Raw genomic sequence first — 21,199 nt, forward strand, 5'->3', positions numbered from 1 at the left:
TGGTGCCCAGATACTATATCAGGAGAGAGTAATGTGTCACTCCTCAAGGGAAGGTCTGACTCGTAAGGAGCCGCAGCATGGGTCCCAGGGGCTGGAGCAACCTTGGCTCGCTGGGCCCTGCTCCACAGCTGGAGCCCTTTTCTGCCCCCACCCCTTGTTCAGCAGAAGAGGGGACGGCAGTTAGTCACTGTGGAAGTGACGACCTGGGGTCTCATGCTGAGAACATCTAAGGTCCAGCTTGGAAGGACCTTGTCACAGTTCATCCAGGTTGTGGTAATATTCTATCATGTGTGTATTAGTTTCCTGGAGCATAGCAAATTACCACAAATTTGGTGCCTTAAAACAATAGAAATATTTTCTCTCCCAGCTCTGGATGCCAGAGTCTGAAACCAAGGTGTCAGCAGAGCTGGTTCCTCCTGAGAATTAGAGGGAGGACCCTCCCTGCCTCCCCTCCATCTCCCAGGAGGCTTCAGGTGTCCTTGGCTTGTAGATGCATCAAGCCAGTCTCTGCCTCCCTCGTCTCAAAGCCTCTCTCCCATGTGTCTGTGTGTCTCCTCCTCTTAGAAGGATACCAGTCACTGGATTAGGGCCCAGGCTACTACGGAATGACCTCATCTTAGCTAATTACAACTGCATTTCCAAATAAGGTGACATTCCCAGGTTCTGCGTCGACATAAATTTTAGGGGCTGCTGTTCAACCCAGTGCTGGGTGGGTAGACCATGTTGTGTTTATCCACTGATCAACTTGATGGATTCTGGGGTCTTCCCTTTGGGCCATCGTCGCCCACGCTGCTGTGGACATGCGGGTAGTTTTGTATGGCATCCGTTTCAGGAATTGAACAGCTGGGTCACATGGCCACGCTCCATTTAGCTTTGTGGGGATCCTTTCACTTGCTGTTAAGTCTCAGTCTGCACAGCAGACTTATGAGGGCTTCTCTATGTAAGGCCAGGGTGGCGGTGAGCACACGACGTCTCCACTAATTGGTCCTCGAAGCCCAGCCACTGCCCACACTCCCCGTGTCCAAGCCAGGGCTGGGTCAAGAAGGAGCTCTGTGGCACGGGCCCCCAAGATGGAAGGAGGTTTAAACTACCTCTCCATGCTCTTTCCTGCAGATGGGGTGGGGTGACCTAGGAGTATACGGAGAACCTTCCAGAGAGACCCCGAATTTGGACCGGATGGCCGCGGAGGGCATGCTTTTCCCGAACTTCTACACAGCCAACCCGCTGTGCTCACCATGTAAGTCAGGGCTGGCCCTTGGCCACCAGGGAGTAGGGAGGGGGTGGGGAGCAGGGGCACGGGGAGCAGGCAGCCCTGACGGAGGCCTAAGCTTCATGTTTCCGCTGAGGGCCAGGAAGGTGGGCAGGACTGTGCGGCCTTTCTGTCGGCTGCCGGGCACATTGGGTCCCTGGCTCTGTGCTGTATGGGGCGCAGGGCCATCAAGCTGCCATGGGCTTCTCCCCTGTAAGGACCTGAGGCCAAAGTTGCTGCATGTGGTGGCTCTGATTTCCAGGCACTGAGTGCTGTAGCTGGTTCAGAAGCACTTGGCTGGGAAGTGGTTCTCAGCCATGAGGGTGGGTGTCGGGGTTGCAGGTGTGAGGCAGCCCCCCACTCCCCACCCCCATGAGAATCACTGCTGCTAAGGGACTCCTGCATAAATGCTGGTCTTAAAGAGAAGGAATGCTGGGTGCGGGGGTGCATGAGGGGCCGGGTGAGCCCCACATCTTGGCTGCTGTCCTGGGAGCCAGGAAGAGCGAGTGGGGGGCTGGATGATGCTGAGCTGCGGGGCCTGGCCAGCGCTCCCCAGTGACACATCTCTGAGTCAGTCAGTACAGGGGCAGTCTGCCCACCCAGGTTTAGGAAGCTGGCGGGGCCTGATATATGACGCATTTTCACGGTGTTTCTGTTTTTTCTCCTCCATGCAGCAAGGGCGGCCCTGCTCACTGGACGTCTGCCCATCCGCAATGGCTTCTACACCACCAACGGGCAGGCCCGGAATGGTATGTGTGCATGTGGGCTGTGCTGCAGGCTTGGGAGGCCGAGGACCAGAGAGGGCAAAGGAGGGGCATTTGTCACTCATCCTTACATGTGACCTTCCTTCTCCAGTGTGGCTCTCGTTCCTCAAGGTCAAGGGCCTTATTTGGTTTATAACATGCCATTTTGATACAGTGCTTCCATCAAAAACAATGCATTTTAGGCAAGTAGAGAGGATGGTGAGTTTAGTGCGTGGTCTCAGGGGTTCAGGGCACAGCTCGGCGCCCTCCCACCTCCGGCTTTGAGGAGGACACCAAGGCCACAGGCACTGATCACTGCTCCTTCCCTGCTGTGTCCTGTCCTGGGACTGCCCAGCACGGCCTGGCGAGTTGGGTATGCCCCTTCCCCCCACCCCAAGGAGCTGCTGCCCATTTGTGTGGGTGAGCTATATGCCCACAAAGAGACCTGAGGGAGCCAGTTGCTGTGAGGTCAGCAGGGAACTGCAGTCAGAGAAAGGGAGTATATTAGGGTAGTGCAAAAGTAATTGCGGTTTTTGCAATTATTTTTAACCTGTTAAACCATAATTACTTTTGCACCAACCTAATAGAAAGCACCAGGGAACCTGGTGTGAGTGGGACCCTCATAGTAACAGACGACATGTTCCAGAGACACCCCCCCAGGCAGACCAGCAGAGGGCAGGTGCCTGGAAGACCCCAAAAGTGTGTGGCAATGCCAGCTCTTCACCAGGGCTTTGCCCATTGACCCTGAAGGGCCAGTGTTCAAATCTGTTACCTTCTGCGGCACAGCCTGCCCCGTGTGTGAGTAGTTCACGCAATGCAATGTCCTTCTAGCCTACACGCCCCAGGAGATCGTGGGCGGCATCCCAGACACCGAGCAACTCCTGCCTGAGCTGCTGAAGGGGGCCGGCTACGTCAGCAAGATCGTGGGCAAGTGGTGAGTCCTGACACTCGTCTGGCCGGGCACATCGGCACAGAGTCATTGCTAAACACTTCCACATGGGGAAAACTTCTTGGGTGGGGAGTAGAGTCTTTGAATTCCAGATCCGTAGGTGTCTGAAGCATTCCTTTAAAATCCGGCATGGCCGTGCTGGTGGGACCTCCTGTTTGCGGCTGGGGCATCGTCTTAGAGCCCATCGTTCTCCTTGTATATCGCACGTCCCAGCCCCTGCCCGTCTCTCCATTCTTCTGCCTGTGCTGCCTGCTGCTGCAGCATCACAAAGGAGCCACATTAGTGCCATCGCGGATGACACTTTGTCAGCAAGCACAAGGGCTTTGTCTGGGGGTGAAATGAAGAAACAGGAAGTACAGGATGGTCATGCTGTGTGGAGTCATTGGGCTCAAATGATCGTGACTGTAGAAGCTCACATTACTGTGCGTGCTGTTTCTGCTGTTTTAAGCATGTTAAGCAGTTTCTGTCTCTTACTCCCTGGGGTCGTCCAAGTGCACAGCCCTGGAGGGTTGGTGTAAAGGTCAGCGTCCTCTTTCCTTTCCTGAGTGTTGGGGCCCTGGGAGAGCAGCAAGCCTACTTCCTAAAGGAAGCCTTCCATGATTTTCCAGCTCTAATTGTCTTTCCTTCCACGTGCCATGACCCCTGTGCCCTTAGCCCCTCTGGCACTCACTGGCACTGCTTTCTCAAGGATGAGTGCCTTCTCTGCACCCCTTGGGAACTGCTGCTCCATGCACAGAAACCAGGAGAGACAAGTTGGGAGGCACCTGCCAAGCAGATGGGCTCAGAGGGGGGGGTGGCTGCAGAACAGAGCTGGTGGGGACACATTGAACCAAGAGAGCCCTCCTTGCCTGCATGGTCCCGAGCAGAGCTGGGAAGGCCCAGGGAGACGGACAGAGGCTGGCTGTAAGGCCTGCCAGAGCCGTGTCAGGGCTGCACCAGAAGCAGGAAGAGTACCCGAAGATCAGAGCTCTCTGTGCCCAGCCTGGCAGCTCTGCCCTGGGTCTGGCAGCCTCCCATTCATAGTCCTTGACTTGGGGCAGCCAGAGCTGGAATGGGAGCATGTCTCCATGAGGACAGAGGTGGACACTGGTGCAGGAGGAGGAGGAGGAGGAGGGCAGGGCCCAGAGAAGCAGCTCTGCATGGAATCAGAGAGGTGGACACAGTACCAGTGGACACGCCAGGGTCATGGCAGCCATGGCTAGAGCAAGGACAGGCTCTGGGGGTGTGGGGCAGAGAGCTCAGCTTCTCCTCAGCCAGGTGGAGGTCCCAGTCTCAGTGGGGTCCCCTCATAGGACTGGTGGGGAGTGTTGGCTGATATGGCTATGACTGCCCTGACGTCCTGCCTCTGGGCCCCAGCACCATGGACCTGGATTTCCTCAGCCTGACCAATGCCTGGGGTGGACGGAACCTGGGCTGTGAGAGGCTGCTCCATCTGCCCTGAGTCCCAGGAGCCTGCGACGCCCTGCCGCTCCAGCTCACCTTCAGGCAGGGCTGGCCCCGCTGCTGTTTCGGGACAAGCATTTTGAATTGACAGTTTCACATGAGCAGGACCTTGGCTGGTGTTTCTGTTAAGCAAAGGCCATTTGAGCTGACGGGTATGGGTACACAAGAGTCACACACAAGCCAGTGCTGGAACAAGGTGTTGAGAAGGGACTAGGCGTGTAGCAACAGCCCAGAGAAGACACGAGCCACAAAACAGGAAGCACAAGCACAGAGAGAAGTCACAGCAGAGCTGTCACTCACACACCTGTCAGAGAGACCAGAAAGGCCCAAGGTGGGCACCAGGCAGCTATCTGGAGGCAGAGCAGTGGGGAACCGAGGCCCCAAGAGATGCACTTAGTGTCACCCAGATTCAGATGCTGGCGCCTGCACTGCCCCACTGCATTCTCTCTGATCAAGTGGCAGAGCAGTACAGTGAGCTCACGGGAACCTGGGCTTTGCGTGACCCGTTGCAGGGCCTCTGAGCGGTCAGGGTGGGGCCTGCACAGGTGCAGCAGAGGAACAGGACCCTCTGCTCCAGGGACACGGCTTTCCAAACCGCATCGCTGCGAGAGGCTTTCTGCAAATGAAAACCTAAGGAACCCATCCACTTCGCAGGATGGAGTCAGCTCACTCCACAGGGACCGAGATCCAGAGCCACTGCACTCCAGAACCACCTCTGTAAGCCCCGCGTTCCAAAGAACGGACAGGGCCATGCTCAAGGACCACTGGAACCTGATTTGGATGGGAGCCTGTCAGTACTCCCCATTGGCTGAAGGACCCAACATTAGGTGCCTGCAAGGGGAAGGGGCATGTGGGTGCCGGAGCACAAGGCAAGAGGTTCTCTTGGCTTCAGATGACACCCGCAGTGTATGGCAGGACCTTGCAGAGCACCGGAGTTTCCAAACAGCTTGGCAGTTGTCAGCCTATGTGCACATTGCCATGTTTTCTTCTATCAGGCCCATCCCCCTTCCTGTCCAGGGCGCTGGGTCGGTGAGCACCGGTCCTTGTGTTGTCCCAGCCCGTGATCCGTGGCTGTAACGTGGCAGCGTCACTGGGAGAGGGTGGCAGGTGCTGACATCTCCTGGAGGGCGAGGTCTTGCTGTGTCCAGGCTTAGCACACTTTGGGTGCTGAGGGATGCTCGTTTCGTGAAATGTTCTGTGAAGCTGATGGGCTGTTGCTGCACAGAACTTTGGAGTGTCCCCCTGCGGGGCTCCCTGAAGTGTCCTGGGTTCCTGTTTCTAGGCATCTGGGCCACAGGCCTCAGTTCCACCCCTTGAAGCATGGATTTGATGAGTGGTTTGGATCCCCCAACTGTCACTTTGGACCTTATGACAACAGGGCCAGGCCTAACATCCCCGTGTACCGGGACTGGGAGATGGTTGGCAGGTAACGGTCCCTTCCCTTCCCACCCTGTGACGCTGAGCCCAGTCCCTGCCCTCGGGGCTGCCCGGGAGCTGGATGGAAGTTCTGGGAGCACCTTCCCACCAGTGCGGGCGTCCCAGTGGGCCAGGCCCTGCTCTGCCGGCTCATTGCCCTGCCCAGAGCCTTATAGGACTCGGCCTAGGCCACCGCTTCAGCCACACCTACGAGGTCTCTCACCTTTTTTGAAAATATGAGAGCCAAAGATGCTTTCCAGAACAAAGTGTGTTCACACAGTAACCATTCACACGGCCTCTGGGCTCAGACCCCTGCAGCCTGTTGGCGGATCCTGGGCTCCAGCTTCCGAGGCCATCTGCCTGCACCAAGTTAGCAGGTCGGCTGCCTGCTAGGCGTTGAGGAAATCAGCAGCATCACAGAGGACATGATGGGATGAACCCTGCTTGTGAGCCTCCCAAGAGCCACAGGATTGCCCTGGTCCTGTCCATGCCCTGGCAGCAGGGCGCCTGCAGCGTGGCCACGCCAGGCAGGGCCCTGGTCTTTCTTGAGTTTTGTTTGGCTTAATCTTTCTTTTTCTCTTCCTTTTTTATTACTATTAATTTTGGGTTGAAGCTCATTATATATCAATGGACCAAGAAGCTGAGCCAACTCGTCGCCTTTTTAATAGCAGCTTTATTGAGAGCATTCACAGCCCAGACAGTGCATCCATTTTGAAGTGCACAGTTCATCGCTTTCTCGTACGTGCACTGCATTGTGCAGCCATCGCCAGTTTCAGAACATTTCCACTGCCTCAAAAAGAAACCCCATCTCACCAGCCGTCACCCCAGCCCTAAGTAATTGGGGTCCCCTTCTTGTTGTCCTCTCTCACTGCCCTCTCTGTCCTTACACGTTGCTTCTTATCCTTCTCCCAAATGGTGACCGTGGCCCCCAGTCTTAGCCCCACTTCGTCCTTGAGGAGACTGGGACCCTCAGGAGCAGTGTGAGCTTCCAATTTCATTTGTTTATAAATTGAACATTTCCATCGTTGTTTTAAATGAGGCCCATGATGTTGCCTCTGAAATCAGGGAGATGGGGCTTTCTTGCCCTGAAATCTGATTTCTGTCTGGATCCGGATTATTTTCAGATTTTACGAAGAATTTCCAATTAACCAGAAGACTGGAGAAGCCAACCTAACCCAGATCTATTTACAGGTAATAGAAGCCTGCGCTGGGCAGGCTTTACGGTGGGGGAAAGTCAGCCTTCAGGCAGAGGCAGATGGTATGTTCTTCTCCTCAGGAAGCCCTGGATTTCATTAAGAGGCAGCAGGCAGCTCAGCGCCCCTTCTTTCTCTACTGGGCCATCGACGCCACACATGCACCTGTTTATGCTTCAAAGCCTTTCCTGGGCACCAGTCAGCGAGGGCGGTGAGTCCTTGGTCGTAGAGACATAGACCCTTACCTGGGGGCGGGGGAATTCAGCTGTGCTTGATTACCTCCACGGACAGGGTGCTCAGTACCATTGTGTTGTTAATGATCAATTGTAGGACAAGACTGAAGCATCTGTGCCTCTGAAGCTATCCATCACCCCAGGATTAGTAGGAGGAGTACTATAGCGGTGTGGTCAGCTCTGTGCCGGATTAACTCTGGGGACTTGAACTTTCCTCCTCCTCTTCTGTGAATTTAGCCAGTCTGTTTTGTTGTCCATCCCTGAAGTTATGATTTAACTGCTCTTTGATCACACCAATGCCCTTGGCCATCTTTCCCATAGGTATGGGGACGCTGTCCGGGAGATCGATGACAGTGTGGGGAAAATCCTGAGCCTTCTTCAGGACCTGAGGATCGCAGAGCACACGTTTGTTTTCTTCACCTCTGACAATGGCGCTGCTCTCATTTCTGCTCCCAAACAAGGCAGGTGTTCAGAGTGTTCCTATCATCACATCCTCCAACAAGGCTCCATTCGGGAAGGCTGGCCTCCTGAGACTCATTCAGGGTCCCCTCAGCCACTCCTGGGGCAGAGCATGGAGGGGGCTCAGCCCAGGGCCCCATCCAGTTGAGGGAGACACCGGCTCTCCTCCTGGGGCCCCATCCAGTGGGAACAGACATGAGGAGACCCAAGAGCTGCTCTGTGGGGTGGTCACACACAAGACTGGCAGGGGCTGCCCAGCAGCACCCACATTCCATGATGTGCTCTCCTCCCTACAGGCTGGAGTACCTTGGCCTTTCCTGGCACAGGAGGGATGTGTCAGTGTGTGAAATAGTGACTGCCTGACACCCCTCTCTCAACTTGTTTGGTGATTCTGGCTCTCCTGGAGTGCCTGGTTAGGAGGGAGAGCTCGGTGGGGGAGGGGGGAGACCACGGCCAGGGTCTTCATCCTGTCCCAGCTCTGCCACTGACCGGCCCTGGAAGCAGGTAACTTCTGCCTCCTGCACATTCACGGGCAGAATGAGGTCACTTCTGGGCTTTTCCCTCTAAAGCTCTGACATTCTCCATCAGCGTTTTTATTCTAAACTTAACGGTGGCCATTGTCACGTGTCTGCCCAGCCACATTTGCACCTTTTTCTGAGATGAGGGAGCCTCCCTTCATGGTGAGGGCAATGACCATCTCCCCCGGGAGCTAACAATACAGGAGATGCACTGCCCAGCCTCCCCGGCAACCAGGCCCAGGCTGAGGGCACCCCCTACTCCCGAAGCTCCCTCACCAAGGCCTCGTGGGGGGTGGTGTCCAGGAGGGAAGGGACAAGTCTTCACAGTGCTGGCTGTGGCAGGTGCCCAGAGCCCCTGGTACAGCTAGGGGAACACACCCACCCCAGACGCACTCTGTGCCTCTGTGCCTGAGCTGGGCCTGCGGGCCTCCTGGGGACCATGACCCCAGGTCCTTCATTAAGCTCTGGTTCCCGGCTTGTGGTGTGAGGTGGCTGTACCCTGCTGTTTCGTTATCCTGTAAGAGTTTCACCCTAGTGGTAGCATATCTTTTCATCCAATTCTTAAAAATGCCGGGGCCTCAGCAGGGTCCTCAGTCACTCAGACAGCTCTGGATGGAAGGCCACAGGCAGCAGGAAACCCCATGGGGACAGGCCTGCATGGGGAGGCTCTGGGCGAACCTGTAGTCCGGGGGCAGAAGGGGCTTCGGGATCTTAAGTGACAGGAACAGCACAGCTGGCCCAAGCCAGGAGGGAATCCTATTGACAACGGACCAGCAATTCAGCGTCCAGGTCCCCAAGGGTGCTATGCGGTGCCATCCATGGCCCAGCCCCACTCCTGGAGGGGTTTCGTTCTCACACAGGCTCTCATACAGCTGATGGTCCCAGACAGAGAATGGGTAACCCTTCCTAGCAAAGGTCCCGGGCCCCGCTGGATATCAGTGACGCTGTTGGCCCCCGAATGGGGTGCCCAGGAGAGCCTTCCCCTGACATCCATGCCTCATCGGAACCACCAACCTTCCAGCCGGGCTTGGGCTTACTCACCCCAGTCTTTGTGTCTGCACTGTGGAATAGTTCATACGGACAGAAACATCTGTGCATACCTATAAGGTACAAATGGCAATATGGTGAAAATCCATGTACCCACCACGCCGCCTGAGAAATAGAAGGAGAAAGGAAGTGGGCCTTCCTTAGCGCCCTGAGCCCTGATGCCCAGGAGGAGACCATCCTCGGAGTGGCGCATCTTGTCTCCCCATGGTCCCTGCGTTCAAACTCGTGACGCGGAATCTGTCTGCCCTCCCATGTTGTCCCTATGTGTTCATCGCTGCTCTTCCCTCAAGACTGGCCTACAGTGATGCTCGGAGGTGGAGTTCAGCTTCCGGTGCCAGGGACAAGCTGTGGCTTCCTGCTAGAAAAACACTGCTCTGTTTTGTTTTCCTCATTTTTCAGGGGGCCTCAGGTGAGCCCTGGGCAGCTCATGCTGCAGCAGCAGACACCCTGTTTGTTCTCAGGAACCTTCCTCTGTGTTCTGGGATTGAGCAGGACATGCGACCAGTCAGGGTTGGGGGCTCTGCCCTCTGACACTCTCTCAAGCGTGGTGCAGGGACCACCTGTTCAGAGCGATGCTTGTCAGAAATGAGTCTTCCTCCCATCCCTGATGGGACACCCCCGTGAGGCCCAGGGACTGACTCTCCAACCCCAAGTGCAGAGACACTTGTGAACGCAAACATTTAAGAAATGCTGTACCTGAAAAGTGACAAGGAATCCCAACGGCCTGCTATGGGGATCTGCTGTATGACTCTGCTTGAAGAGCATCTGCGCCTTGTCCAACAAGCGTGGTCGCGTTCTCCGTTTCTGAGCAGTCACTCTTCCTTAGGGGCACAGTGTTACAACCACGGCATCTAGGACACTCACCTGGGTCAGAGCCATCTCAAGGCATTCTGACCTCATGGCTGGTCCTTTGTCTTCATGAAGGTCTTGGTGCCTCGGTGTTTCATCAGCGGCACCTTTGAATAGCTAGTCGGAAGCCAGGTGTGGGCGAGTGCCCAGCAGGGCATGTGCGGCCCTGGAGACTCAGGATAGACCACTGATGCGTGACAACTCTCCCTCCCCAGGCGGTAGTAATGGCCCCTTTTTGTGCGGGAAGCAGACCACGTTTGAAGGTGGAATGAGGGAGCCTGCAATCGTGTGGTGGCCCGGACGCATCCCTGCAGGCCAGGTGAGTCAGAGGTTGGCCAGGTGGCCAGGCCTGTGGTCATCATGGGGTCTGGAGACTCAGTCTCCTCGTGTGCCTTCTCCCTCTACTCATTCTGCCTTGCCTAGGAAACGCTGGAGTCACACTCACTGCTCTCCTCCAAACCGGGCCCCTCCCAGAGGAAGCAGCTGGTGAAGGCCACATGGGTTGGGCATTGGAAATCCCCCCACAGACATAGCATGGAATGTTCGTAGTTGCCATGGGGCAAGGAGGCATCTGTCGTTAATTAATGTGGCAGTCCTGAGTGTAACTGACTAGAACAGTTGCTTTCCTGCAGGACTTGTCAGAGCCTTTAGTGTGCTAATGAGTATCATGAACTTCTGGAAGGGGCATAGAGCAAGCTGAGTTTTTAAAATCTTGTTTGGTCATAGAACCTTTTTTTCCAAAGTGCGTCTCCCAGGCCACTGCTCTGTGGACACCTTCCTAGAGATAGCAGCAGCTGGCCCATGTGCTTGGTGTCTGTCTGCAGCGCACAGGTGCAGATTGCAGGGCTGGGGGACCTGGTCCTCTGGCTAAGCACGGTGTGTCATGCTCCTCAGAGCCCTTGCTCTACTCCTGCCTTGGCTGAGAACTCGGGGTTTTCTCTAGCTGGGCACCTTGGTTCAGACACCCTCGGGGTGTCAAGACGACTGTTTGTAGGCATGTGCGTCACTCATTGTCTCAGCTGGTCTTCCTTCCCTTGTGAGCTTCTCCGGAGAATGCTATTCTCAGCACTGGTGTCAGCTCAGCCCTCACAGCAGCGCCGTGGGGGCCTCTGAGTGTCCTGTGGCTGCTGAAACAATCGCCACACTGAGGGGCTGGAACCACACGTTTGTTATCACATGTCTGAAGGTCAGAAGTCCTGCCCTGTCTCCCGGGGCTAGAATCAGGTGTCACAGGGCTGGTTCCTCCTGGAGGCTCCAGGGTAGAACACGTTTCCTTGTCTTTTTCTGGCTTCTTGGCCCTCAGCTCCTCCATCCACCATCTAGGCCAGCACCCTGACTCAGGCCCTCCTGCCCCTCTCCCAGTGTTAGGACCCTATGATTACCGTGGGCCTGCCCAGGGACCCAGGAGCCGCCTCTTTTAAGGTCAGCTGATTGACAGCCTGATTCCCCTTCTCGGTGTAAGGAAACGTATTCACAGAATTGGGGCATAGAGGTCCCTGGGGGTTTTTGTTCAGCCTATCACCGTCATCATCACCATCATCATCATCGTCGTCCCCATTCCTCATGTCAGCAAACTGAGACCCAGTAGAGGCAGTCACTTGTTGGGACCTACCACCTGGCAGGTGGCAGAGCTGGGGCAGACCCCCAGGCATAGAGCACGGAGCCCACCTTCCTCCTCCACAGGCGCACAGCCTCTCCCTCCTGGGACGGTCCTGTGGAGACCCCTCTCCCCACCCCCTCTGCCTGTGGGAAGCTCCAGACTTCAGGATCCTCTGCCCTTTGCCTGCTGTCTCCCAGCCCCTGTGGGTCCTGCTCCCTGGAGGAGAAAGAACAGATTGCACAGAGCTATGCGGCTGCCTTCTCTCCACCACATCCCATGACACACACTGAAATTGAATTAGGCGGGGCTATCAGGGCTGTACTCTGTGATAACTGGGAGAGGATTTTATTTAAACACTCCCTGCCATTTGTCCAACCAGTTTCAAATATTTAGCTCTCCCCTTCATGCCTGGCGGGGTGACTTTATTAATTGTAGCCTTTGATTCAGAGTTAAGTCTTGAAAGTGCTGATAACAGCCTTGGTGACTTCTGCCACGGGCCCATGGCAGACAAATTGCGTTTTCTTAAAGACATTATGTGCACGTCGTGAGTGTCTATTTTTCAAAAAGAGCATCTTCTATGAGTGCGCCCAGCTGTTCTGTGCTGATATGAGGACTTTAGATATCCGCTCCTTCCCGCACCACCCCCACCTGGCACCGCAATCTCTTCTCCTTATTTATTTTTCCAGACGGTTAAAGTATCTGGATTGCTTTCTTTTTTTTCTCTCTCTTTTGTCCTAAAAAAAAAAAAAAAAAAGTGAGAAGGGAGGGGAGCCGTTGGAATGTTTCTCCTCCCCTCTGCTTTAAAGAATCTTTAAACCAAACGTTGACCTTCATGCTCCCCGTGCCCTGGGCTGCAAAAACATGATGCAAGTGGCCCTGATGTGTGTGCTCAGTTTCCTTGTGTAGAGGAATGGAGGCGAGAGTGCCCTGGGGCATGGGAATCCTGAAGTTGGGCAGTGGCCCAAGAGGATGCTTGCCCTGCCAAACCTGCCCGCAGGCCCTCCCGGGTTCTCCCCATTAACCAGGCCCTTGCCCCCAGATCCGGAGTTCAGGAGTGAAGGAACTGGGTGGGGGGGCTCCAGACAAGGCAGAGCTGTGTGTAGGGAACAGATGTGTGTCCGAGGAGACGAGTGGGCAGCCCCCAGCCACAACTCCTTAGGCCTGTCCAAAGGGCCACCTCCTGCTGGCTCTGTGGAGTTGGACCATTTCATGTGCGCAGGCGCAGCCTCTGGAGAAAAGGCCAGCCAGTCCTCACCCCCCAGCTCAGTCCGTCTGCCCTCCCTTCCCATCCCACCTTTCTTCCCCTTGCTCTCCATGTTACTCTGGGTCTCAAGGGTCTTTCTTCCACCTGCACTTGTACCTGACTTGGCAATTCACAGTGACAGTGTTAAAATGACATGACAGTCATTTTAACAGTCGTTTCAGGGAGGGCCTCCTGAGGTGGGACCCCGCGGGTGACTCCCTGGGAGGGCACGTCTTCTCCCTTCTGTCTGGTTCCCATTTGAAGGCGCTGGGGATGGGGCGGGGCCCTGCCTGTGCTGTGGTCAGACAGCTGGTTTGATCCCCACTTAGCCCCTGATCTCCCCGAGGCCACTCCTGGTGACGGGGCCTGTCCTGCCTTCTCAGCCCCTGAGGTGGGAGAGTTGTGTGGTCGTCACATTCAGTCAGTCAGATGCTCATGGACATGCGGAGTTCCAGAAGAGCCTGGGGTTGGGTGGGCCTGGGACCAGGCGAGGGCCGGGCGTGTGCACACACGTGTGTACGTCGTGTTCTCGTGTATGGACTCACTGTACAGGTTGCAGCTGCGTGGCCATGTGTATGTGAGCCCGCATGCCTCTATAGACCCAGCCAGGCAGCAGCAGAGCACACAGCCCTGGCCCCTGGCCCCTGACCACCTTCTGGTCAGGGCAGGTCATCCTGAGTACGTGTCTGCCCGTGTTCATTTCAGGTGAGCCACCAGCTGGGCAGCGTCATGGACCTCTTCACCACCAGCCTGTCCCTCGCAGGCCTGGAGCCGCCCAGCGACAGGGTGATTGATGGCCTCAACCTCCTCCCTGCCATGCTGCAGGGCAAGCTGATGGACAGGTTGGTTCTAGACAGCACGCACCCCTGCCCATCCCCCCAGCACCAGGTGACAGAGTTGGAACTGGCTGACAAAGCAGGTTTCCTCACCCAGCTGGCTCAGGGCAAAGGAGGTGCGAGACCCTTGGGACCTTCCAATACAAAATGCATCCTCCCTGCAGGGTCCATTCCTTCTGTCTTGGCCGTGGGAAGGAGAAGGGGATGTCCCTCTGCCCGAGTCACCAGCCACCCCAAACCTCTGGAGCCAGGTCCTACCTTCCCCCTCTGCACTAAAATGCTTTGTGTCCAGAGTCAGTTTCTCTCCAGCTACCCATCTCGGGGTTTAGGGCAGGGATTAGACAGGCTTGTGTTTTGTTTTTGTTTTCAATATTGCTTATTTTTTTCTCTCTTGAAACCTGACACAAAAGCCTGTTTACTGTGGAGGGAAGGTGCCTGAGGCCACAGGCTCCATTCGCTGTCTTCCCCTCAGTGGGGCCAGAGCCTCTGTCTGGCAGCCATCTGCTACTAGCTTCACTCCCCACCTAGCCTCACAAGGCCAAGAACGATGGGTGACTGTGGGCTCACCCCGCAGCTTAGGGGACCTCTGCACCTGTGCCCATGTGATTTCAGCATGGTCGTGTCTGTAACATCTCAGCCCGAACCATGCACCTGGGTCTCTTCAGTCACCTGAGCCTTCCCCTCTCTCCCTAACAGGCCCATATTCTATTACCGTGGCAACACGCTAATGGCGGTCACCCTGGGCCAGTACAAGGCCCACTTCTGGACCTGGACCAACTCATGGGAGGAGTTCAGACAGGTAAGGGGACTTGGGGCTGTGGACTCTGCACCGCCCCCCCCCCATACCTCATCGTTAAGGATGCATCTGGGCAGAGGAGGTCGGCAGGAGGCTTCCGCCGAGTGGTGTCAGCCTCACAGGTTGCACGCTTCCTGCCTTAAGGAGGATTTGGGGTGCTATGGTGTAGCTATAAGGACAGCACCTCAGGGACTTGGATGCTCCACCCTCTCTGAGGCCACCCAGAGCCTGGGGAAAGGAGGCCTCAGGGCAGGCTCAGACCCAGACCCAGGCCAGTCGCCTCAGGGCCCAGGGGAACTCAGGGTGCCTTCCCCCAACCCCCTCCCCACACCCCCCCTCCCCATTTTCCCCTTCCGAGGCCTGGCCAAGTGCTCTGTGAAGGGCTGTCATAGTGTCTGCATCACGGTGTCTGCCCCGAGGGCTTATGGGTGATAGGCTGCATGTGTGCTGGACCCCAGAGTGCTTAGCACATGGTCTCAGGTTCCTGCTGCCCCTCAGGGCATCTTCTCTCCACTGCCATCCTGCCTACCCTTCCCTCTTCCTGCATCTTCTCTCTGCTGCCTCCTCCTACACCCCACCCCCACTCCCAGGTCTCTCAGCCCCCACCCCTCCCAGCGTCTAGGTCTTTAGACATAGGAAAAACCTGCTAATGTGCCTTAATTGGGAGGAAAAGCAATTTAAGTTAATGAAAAATCTAAATACTAGAACACTCTGCACCACTTGGGATGCAGATTGCAGACTTAGTGGATCACTGGTCTGGTCCTGGGCTGGGCCCAGGGGCTACCTGTGCAATGCCCGACCTCGGGAACCCCAGGCACTCGGGCAGAGCCGAGGACAGTGTGTGCTTCCTCCACGCGGCCAGTGCCTGTGAACTTCCCCGATGGTGATCAGAAGCATGGCTAGGCATCGGGCGGGCTCAGACGGACCAAGCAAGCCTTTGCTTCTCTTCTGCCTTCTGAGCTCCAGAGTATCCTATGGGCCCCTCAGACTCTGTGACAACAACGCCCAATTGGGCCTCTTCTGGAACTCTCTCTCAGTGAGCGACATGGCCTGGCCTGTGCTCTTGTCCTGGTCTTCTCAGACCCCACTCAGCCCTCCTGACTTATGGCCACCACCTCCTCTCCCCATCCCCCAACTGGCAGGGCCATGCCTGGCTTGCCCTTTTAGACACCCAGGGACTAAGAAGCTGTAGCAGCATCCAAAAGGCACCCAGAGGCTGGCAGTGTGGGGACCTTAGGGACAGCCATGTAGCCTCATTTCTCCCTTTCCCTGCCATCCACACGGGGACCGCCCAGGGCCTCTAGGGTCCCCACTGTTTGCTGCTTAAGAATCCAGGTGGCCCAGCTGGCAGGTGTGGCTGGTGTTCTGAGAACCACCCCTCAGCCCTCCCTGCAGCTCCCTGTCCTGTGATCTCTCAGGGCCTTTTGGGGCAGGGGCCTGTCAGCCCTGGGCCAAGTGAGACACAGCCCAGCTTCCACTCACCCAGAACTCAGAAGGACCGGGAGAGCTTTTCCAGAAAGAGCGCCAAAAAAGTCCAGTACCTGCACAGCCTGTCCTGGCTTGACCATGTTTAGGGTGGGTTAGGATGTGTCAGGAAAGGCCACCCCAGAACAGCCGGCTGGTACTCCCCGCACTGCCCAGCCCCCACCCAGTGTTCAGCGGACGCATGTCTTCCATTTTCTGAGGGTTGTTTGTGAGAGCACCTGGGCTGGTCTAGTCTGCATGGCTTCTGTCTTCGTGGGAGGTGAAGCACAAAAAACGCCCTTCTCCAGGGTGTATAGAGACCAGGGGAGGCCCTAGGGCAGCTGGTGGACACAGAATCGGCTGTGGGTTCACCACAGGGCAGCTCAGCACAGTCACAGTTTGATTTAAATGCCACGGGGACTGCCGCACTGCTGTTTGATGGCCCTTCTCCCCCCAGGGATCAATAAAGCTCGGGGTGCGTGAAGTCAGAAAGAAAGGACCCCGTGGCCATCAACAGCTCCCCTGAGCACCAGGGGAGACTTTGATCCTCCTCCCGTCGCTGCCAGGCAGTTGACACATTAGGGACAGCTTTGTTCAGAGGCCACATGGAGCCCAGCTCCGGGAGAGGCCTGGGGTACAACTCAGCTGGGTGTGTGACAGTCTATGGTTCCCAGGTTTGGGGGTCACGTGAGTGGACCTGGCTGTACACTTGTCCTGGGGTGTCTGACTCCCTCTGGGTACCCCCTCCCCAGTCCTGGGGTCCTGCTGTGTGGTGCCCCACCTGCCTGAGCCCCAGGTCTTCCTTCCACTCACAACTGGTGGATGTTAGAGGAGGAGGAGGAGGAGGAGGAGGAGGAGGAGGGGGAGGAGGGGGAGGAGGGGGAGGAGGGGGAGGAGGAGGGGGAGGAGGGGGAGGAGGGGGAGGAGGAGGGGGAGGAGGGAGCATCTTTCCCTGCCGGACCTGGGGTCACTGTCCCAGACACGCCCACGACCTCCCACCATGGGGGCTGCCTGAGGCCATGGGCGAAAGGGCAGAGGGAGGTACATGTATCCATGTGACCTGCACTTCTGGACTCAATCCCAGGGGCATTAGCCACAGTGCTCGCTCATCCTCCTCCTCCCTCCCAGCCTCCAAAAAGCCTGCTGTGACCTGCAGGTGTGCCTGCTCCCACTGCAGGGGAAGAGGGGAGAAGGAAAGGTGCCTGGTGGGGGCTGGCTCAGCTGCAGTGCCCCCAGGGTGAGACTCACATGACAACAGTTGTAAGAGAAAAATCCTGTACTAATTAGCAGGATCTTAATTAAATAGCTTATTTGATTTGCATCCAAATTATAATTTGTCTTCTGTCTAGACTTAGATACTTCTCCATTAACCGCTCAGCATTTTTATGCTAAATGTGGTTGTTTCTCTCCCACTGTTAAATTCGTATTTGTTCTCTGGCAGTTCTCCTAGAAGGTCAAAGGGTCACCTCCTTTGGAAGCCCTGCGTGTCCACTGTTGGCCGTCTTCAGTAACTTAGACTACAGCCCCTGACTCGGGACTCGACTGCTCAGTGCAGATAAATGGAATTTCACGGGCTCCTAACTTCCCTGCTTTATTGAAAAGCAGAATATTAACTGCTCCACTGACCAGCTGTCCATTACAGACACATAGGGGTTAGAAATGGTTTGCCTGTCAGGTGGCACGAACACCTACAGAAAGCCTTTCACAGGGCACGGATCACAGCCACCTCTCCAGACCTGTCAACACTGCCCTGTGTTAGCTGGAGACTGGGGTCCCCCTGGCCTCATCTGATTCCCCCCGGATGGTAGGGAGCGTTTCCTTTTCCCAAGTCAGGGAGCCCTAGAGGCAGCCTTCAGGCCTCAGGGCTGCCCAGGACCTGGACAGAGCTCAGACCCCACACTGATCTAGGGAGCCCGTTCTAGACACACATCAGAGTCCACATTGTAAAGAACTCCGGAGGCAGAAGAGGCCTGAGCGGGGCTCGCACATGGGGCCGTGGGGGCCACACCTGAGCCTTGGGGGAGCCTGGCATTATCTGCATTCTCTATCTTTTCCTGTTTTCTTGACTATAGTAACCATAGTCATTTTAGGGTCCCTGCCTGTTAACTTGGGCATCTGGGTCCCCTCTGGGCCGTTCCTGTGTTTGTGTTTTTCTGGCTTTCAGACCCAAGGTCCCTCCTCACCGGTGAAGGGTCTTGAAGGACTGTTGAGCACCATGCATTGATGTCGATAGAGTGGGGGTGAAAAGCTTTGCTCTGGAAGTTAGAGGCAGTCAAGATGTGAAATGGGTTCAAATAGTTTAAAGAGATTCAGGCACACACACACACACACACACACACACACACACACAAGGGGGGGGTGTCCAAAAAACTAGGAGATAGTACACAGGGCATGACCACTCAGCAGCTCTGGGGCCCAGGAGGGTGGGAAGGCCCCACCCTGTAGGATCCCATCCTCAGGCCTGCTCGGGCCTTGACCGCTCGGACTTGTTCAGGATGGACTGGGCAGCCTCGTGGCTGGATCTCACACACTCACACAGCGCTCACCCGTCCTCCCCGCTTCTTGTTGCAGGGCATTGATTTCTGCCCCGGGCAGAACATCTCAGGAGTCACCACCCACACGCAGGAAGAGCACACGAAGCTGCCCCTGGTCTTCCATCTGGGACGAGACCCAGGGGAGAGGTATCCCCTCAGGTGAGCGGGGCTCAAGGAGGCCTGGAAACTGCCAGGCTGTAGTCAGGGCACACCGCCCTGCCCCTGCAGCCCCAGGCCTTTAGCCCATCTCTCTGGTGCCTCCATGGCTGGAGCCAACCTGGGGACCTGGGTGCAGGCTCCATAAGGACAGAGATGACCGCTGAGCACCCCCACCCAGTGGCAATGCGCAGATGCCACAAGAAGGTTGACACAATGAGGTAGCTAAGGTGGAAGGGGCTTGGTTCGAATCCTGCCCCTCCCCCTCACTGGCTGTGAATGTGGCCGGATAGCACCACTTCCCCACCTCAGCAGCCCCCAAAATTCAAGGTCATAGGGCGAAGATGTGTGGAACACGCCCTCCCCAGAGTACCCTCGTTAGAGTCATGTCATCACTGTTTGGGGGTGCTGTGGCAGTCAGGGTCATTGCCCCAACTGGAGGCTCCCTTGGGCACCCACCTACACCCCCTGCTCCCTCAGAAGCCTGCAACACCGCATGTCTGGGCTACAGAAGAGGAGGCGGGGACCTGGGTTGGGACATGACTTAGGCCCAGCTTCCCTGGGGGACACAGCTCTGGGCAAGAAGATCCTGGAGCCGCCTGATTCAGAAGGGTTCAGGGCTGAGTGTGGCGCCTCCTGGAGTCTCCCACCTGCACTCACACAGCCATGTGAGAAGCCTTGTCCCAAAAACTGCTGAACTTGGTGAAGCCAGTCCTTCCCAGTGCATTTGGCCACAGAATCCTGGGAAGAGGGAAAATACGCCTGAGACCTGCTTTGAGAAGCATGGGGGCTGTGTGTAGACAGTGTAGCCCACAGGGCAGGCAGTGTCAGACTGGTGTGGAGGTCTGAGGAGCAGGGCTGACCTGGGGGTGACAGTGTCAGACGTGCTCCGAGACAGTGGCAATGGGGGCAGGGCCTGTCACTCTTGGGAGGAGGAAACCTGGGCCAAAGAGATTAAAGAGGGACCATGAAAATGGGGAAAAGGCCTCTGGGAACCTGCCAGGATCTGGTGCAGCCTGGGGCCAGCAGGGATGCGGGATGCCCTTCTGGTCCAGCCATCAGCCAAGGCCCTAAACAGGAAGACTGAAGAGTCACGGTTGCTGTCCCTGTCCCATGGCTCTTCCTGACACCTTATTTATAGGGAAGGACAAGTGGGGCAGAGATGGGGGCCCCGGCCCCCCTCAGCTGTCTCTTCCCAGGAGGCGGCTGGATGGTGGCCCCATCTGGAAGGGGTCCTCTGGTCCCCAGGCCCCTTCCTGGCCTACCTGGGCGCCCTGCCCCACCCACCTTATCCCTCTCCTCCCCACCTCAGTGATCTGATGCACTCTCACCTCTAGCTTTGCCAGCACCGAGTACCTGGACGTCCTTCGCAGGATCACCCCAGTCGTTGAGCAGCACCAGGAGGCCTTGGTCCCTGGACAGCCCCAGCTCAACGTGTGCAACCAGGCGGTCATGGTAAGTGGTTTCTACGTGGCTGTCAGTGCTGGGAGGATGCAATGTGAGTGCCGTGGGGCTCACGCCCAGCACTGCACCTTCATCCTGGACACAAGCCCCACAGGTTGCGGCGAGTCTGGCGGCCTCTTGGATGTAGGGTGACCACTGGGCAGTGTGTGGGACACCAGCAGAGAGCACGCTTCCAGAGGCTGCTGGGGCTGCCGGCCAGAACCCCGCTTCCCTCCTGCTCTGTCTTAGATCCCACAGGTGTGAGGGGCCACTTGACCCCTCTACAGATGCAGGACAAGCCAGACCTGTGGGGTGTGGACATGGCCTGTGTATACGGCCCGCCCATGGGGCCCACCTCTCAGCACAGCAGATGCAGGTCCCTGCACGGACAGACCTCCTTGAAGTGCCCATGGGGGGCCTACCTGGTAACTGGAAGTGTCTGGCACCCATCTCCACAAAGACAGGCAATTCACGTGTCTATGTCAGAAGCTCCGGTGGCACCTCAGATCCCACAGAGCAAAGCTGGATGGCTTAGCCTGGCTTCCCAGCCTGTCAGCCCCTCTCCCCAAGCACCCCGCTCCCTGGACCCACGAGGCAGTTGTGAGGGCAGCTAAGCACCCTGAAGTACAGCCGGGCCAAATGGAGCCCAGGGTGCCTGCCCCCATGAGGGAAGTGATTGTGTGAGCAGTCAGCGTGCAGAGTGGGTGTGATGGGAGGAAACTGTGCAGGGAAAATGGAGTCGGGATATTAGAAGCATTTTCCTAGCAGTGAGGATTATTAGCGGGGGGAGAACCTTGGCAGTGGCTGTGGGCACTGAGCTGGACAAGGCCGCCAGGGCCGGGGGGGATGGGCTCGTCACTGTTTTCCACATCTGGGGCTCACCACAGGAAGACATTCAGGGTGGGCACCAGCAGGCCCCCCCTTCTTGGAGGGGTGCCAGGCTGGTATGCTGGCCTGTAAACTCGGCAGTAAAGTAGAAGAGTCAGGGACCCCAAGGTCCGTCAGGTCCCAGGAGCCTCAGAGCACCC

At 56.8% G+C, this 21,199-nt stretch overlaps 1 protein-coding gene across 1 annotated transcript in view; it reads left to right on the forward strand.

Moving 5' to 3' along the window:
- Positions 1–21,199, forward strand: part of GALNS (galactosamine (N-acetyl)-6-sulfatase) — a 30,360-nt gene that overhangs the window by 6,544 nt on the left and 2,617 nt on the right. Inside the window, exons 2-13 of the mRNA XM_019742720.3 lie at positions 1,114–1,237; positions 1,924–1,998; positions 2,824–2,926; positions 5,667–5,810; positions 6,925–6,991; positions 7,077–7,204; positions 7,548–7,687; positions 10,315–10,418; positions 13,648–13,784; positions 14,475–14,577; positions 18,610–18,731; positions 20,066–20,183. Of these exons, the coding sequence (XP_019598279.3) occupies positions 1,114–1,237; positions 1,924–1,998; positions 2,824–2,926; positions 5,667–5,810; positions 6,925–6,991; positions 7,077–7,204; positions 7,548–7,687; positions 10,315–10,418; positions 13,648–13,784; positions 14,475–14,577; positions 18,610–18,731; positions 20,066–20,183 (1,365 nt within the window). The remainder of the gene's footprint in view (positions 1–1,113; positions 1,238–1,923; positions 1,999–2,823; positions 2,927–5,666; positions 5,811–6,924; positions 6,992–7,076; positions 7,205–7,547; positions 7,688–10,314; positions 10,419–13,647; positions 13,785–14,474; positions 14,578–18,609; positions 18,732–20,065; positions 20,184–21,199) is intronic.

Source organism: Rhinolophus sinicus, chromosome 8 (genome assembly GCF_057876585.1).
Source record: "Rhinolophus sinicus isolate RSI-liver-muscle chromosome 8, RSI-T2T, whole genome shotgun sequence".
Classification (NCBI taxonomy): Eukaryota; Metazoa; Chordata; class Mammalia; order Chiroptera; family Rhinolophidae; genus Rhinolophus; species Rhinolophus sinicus.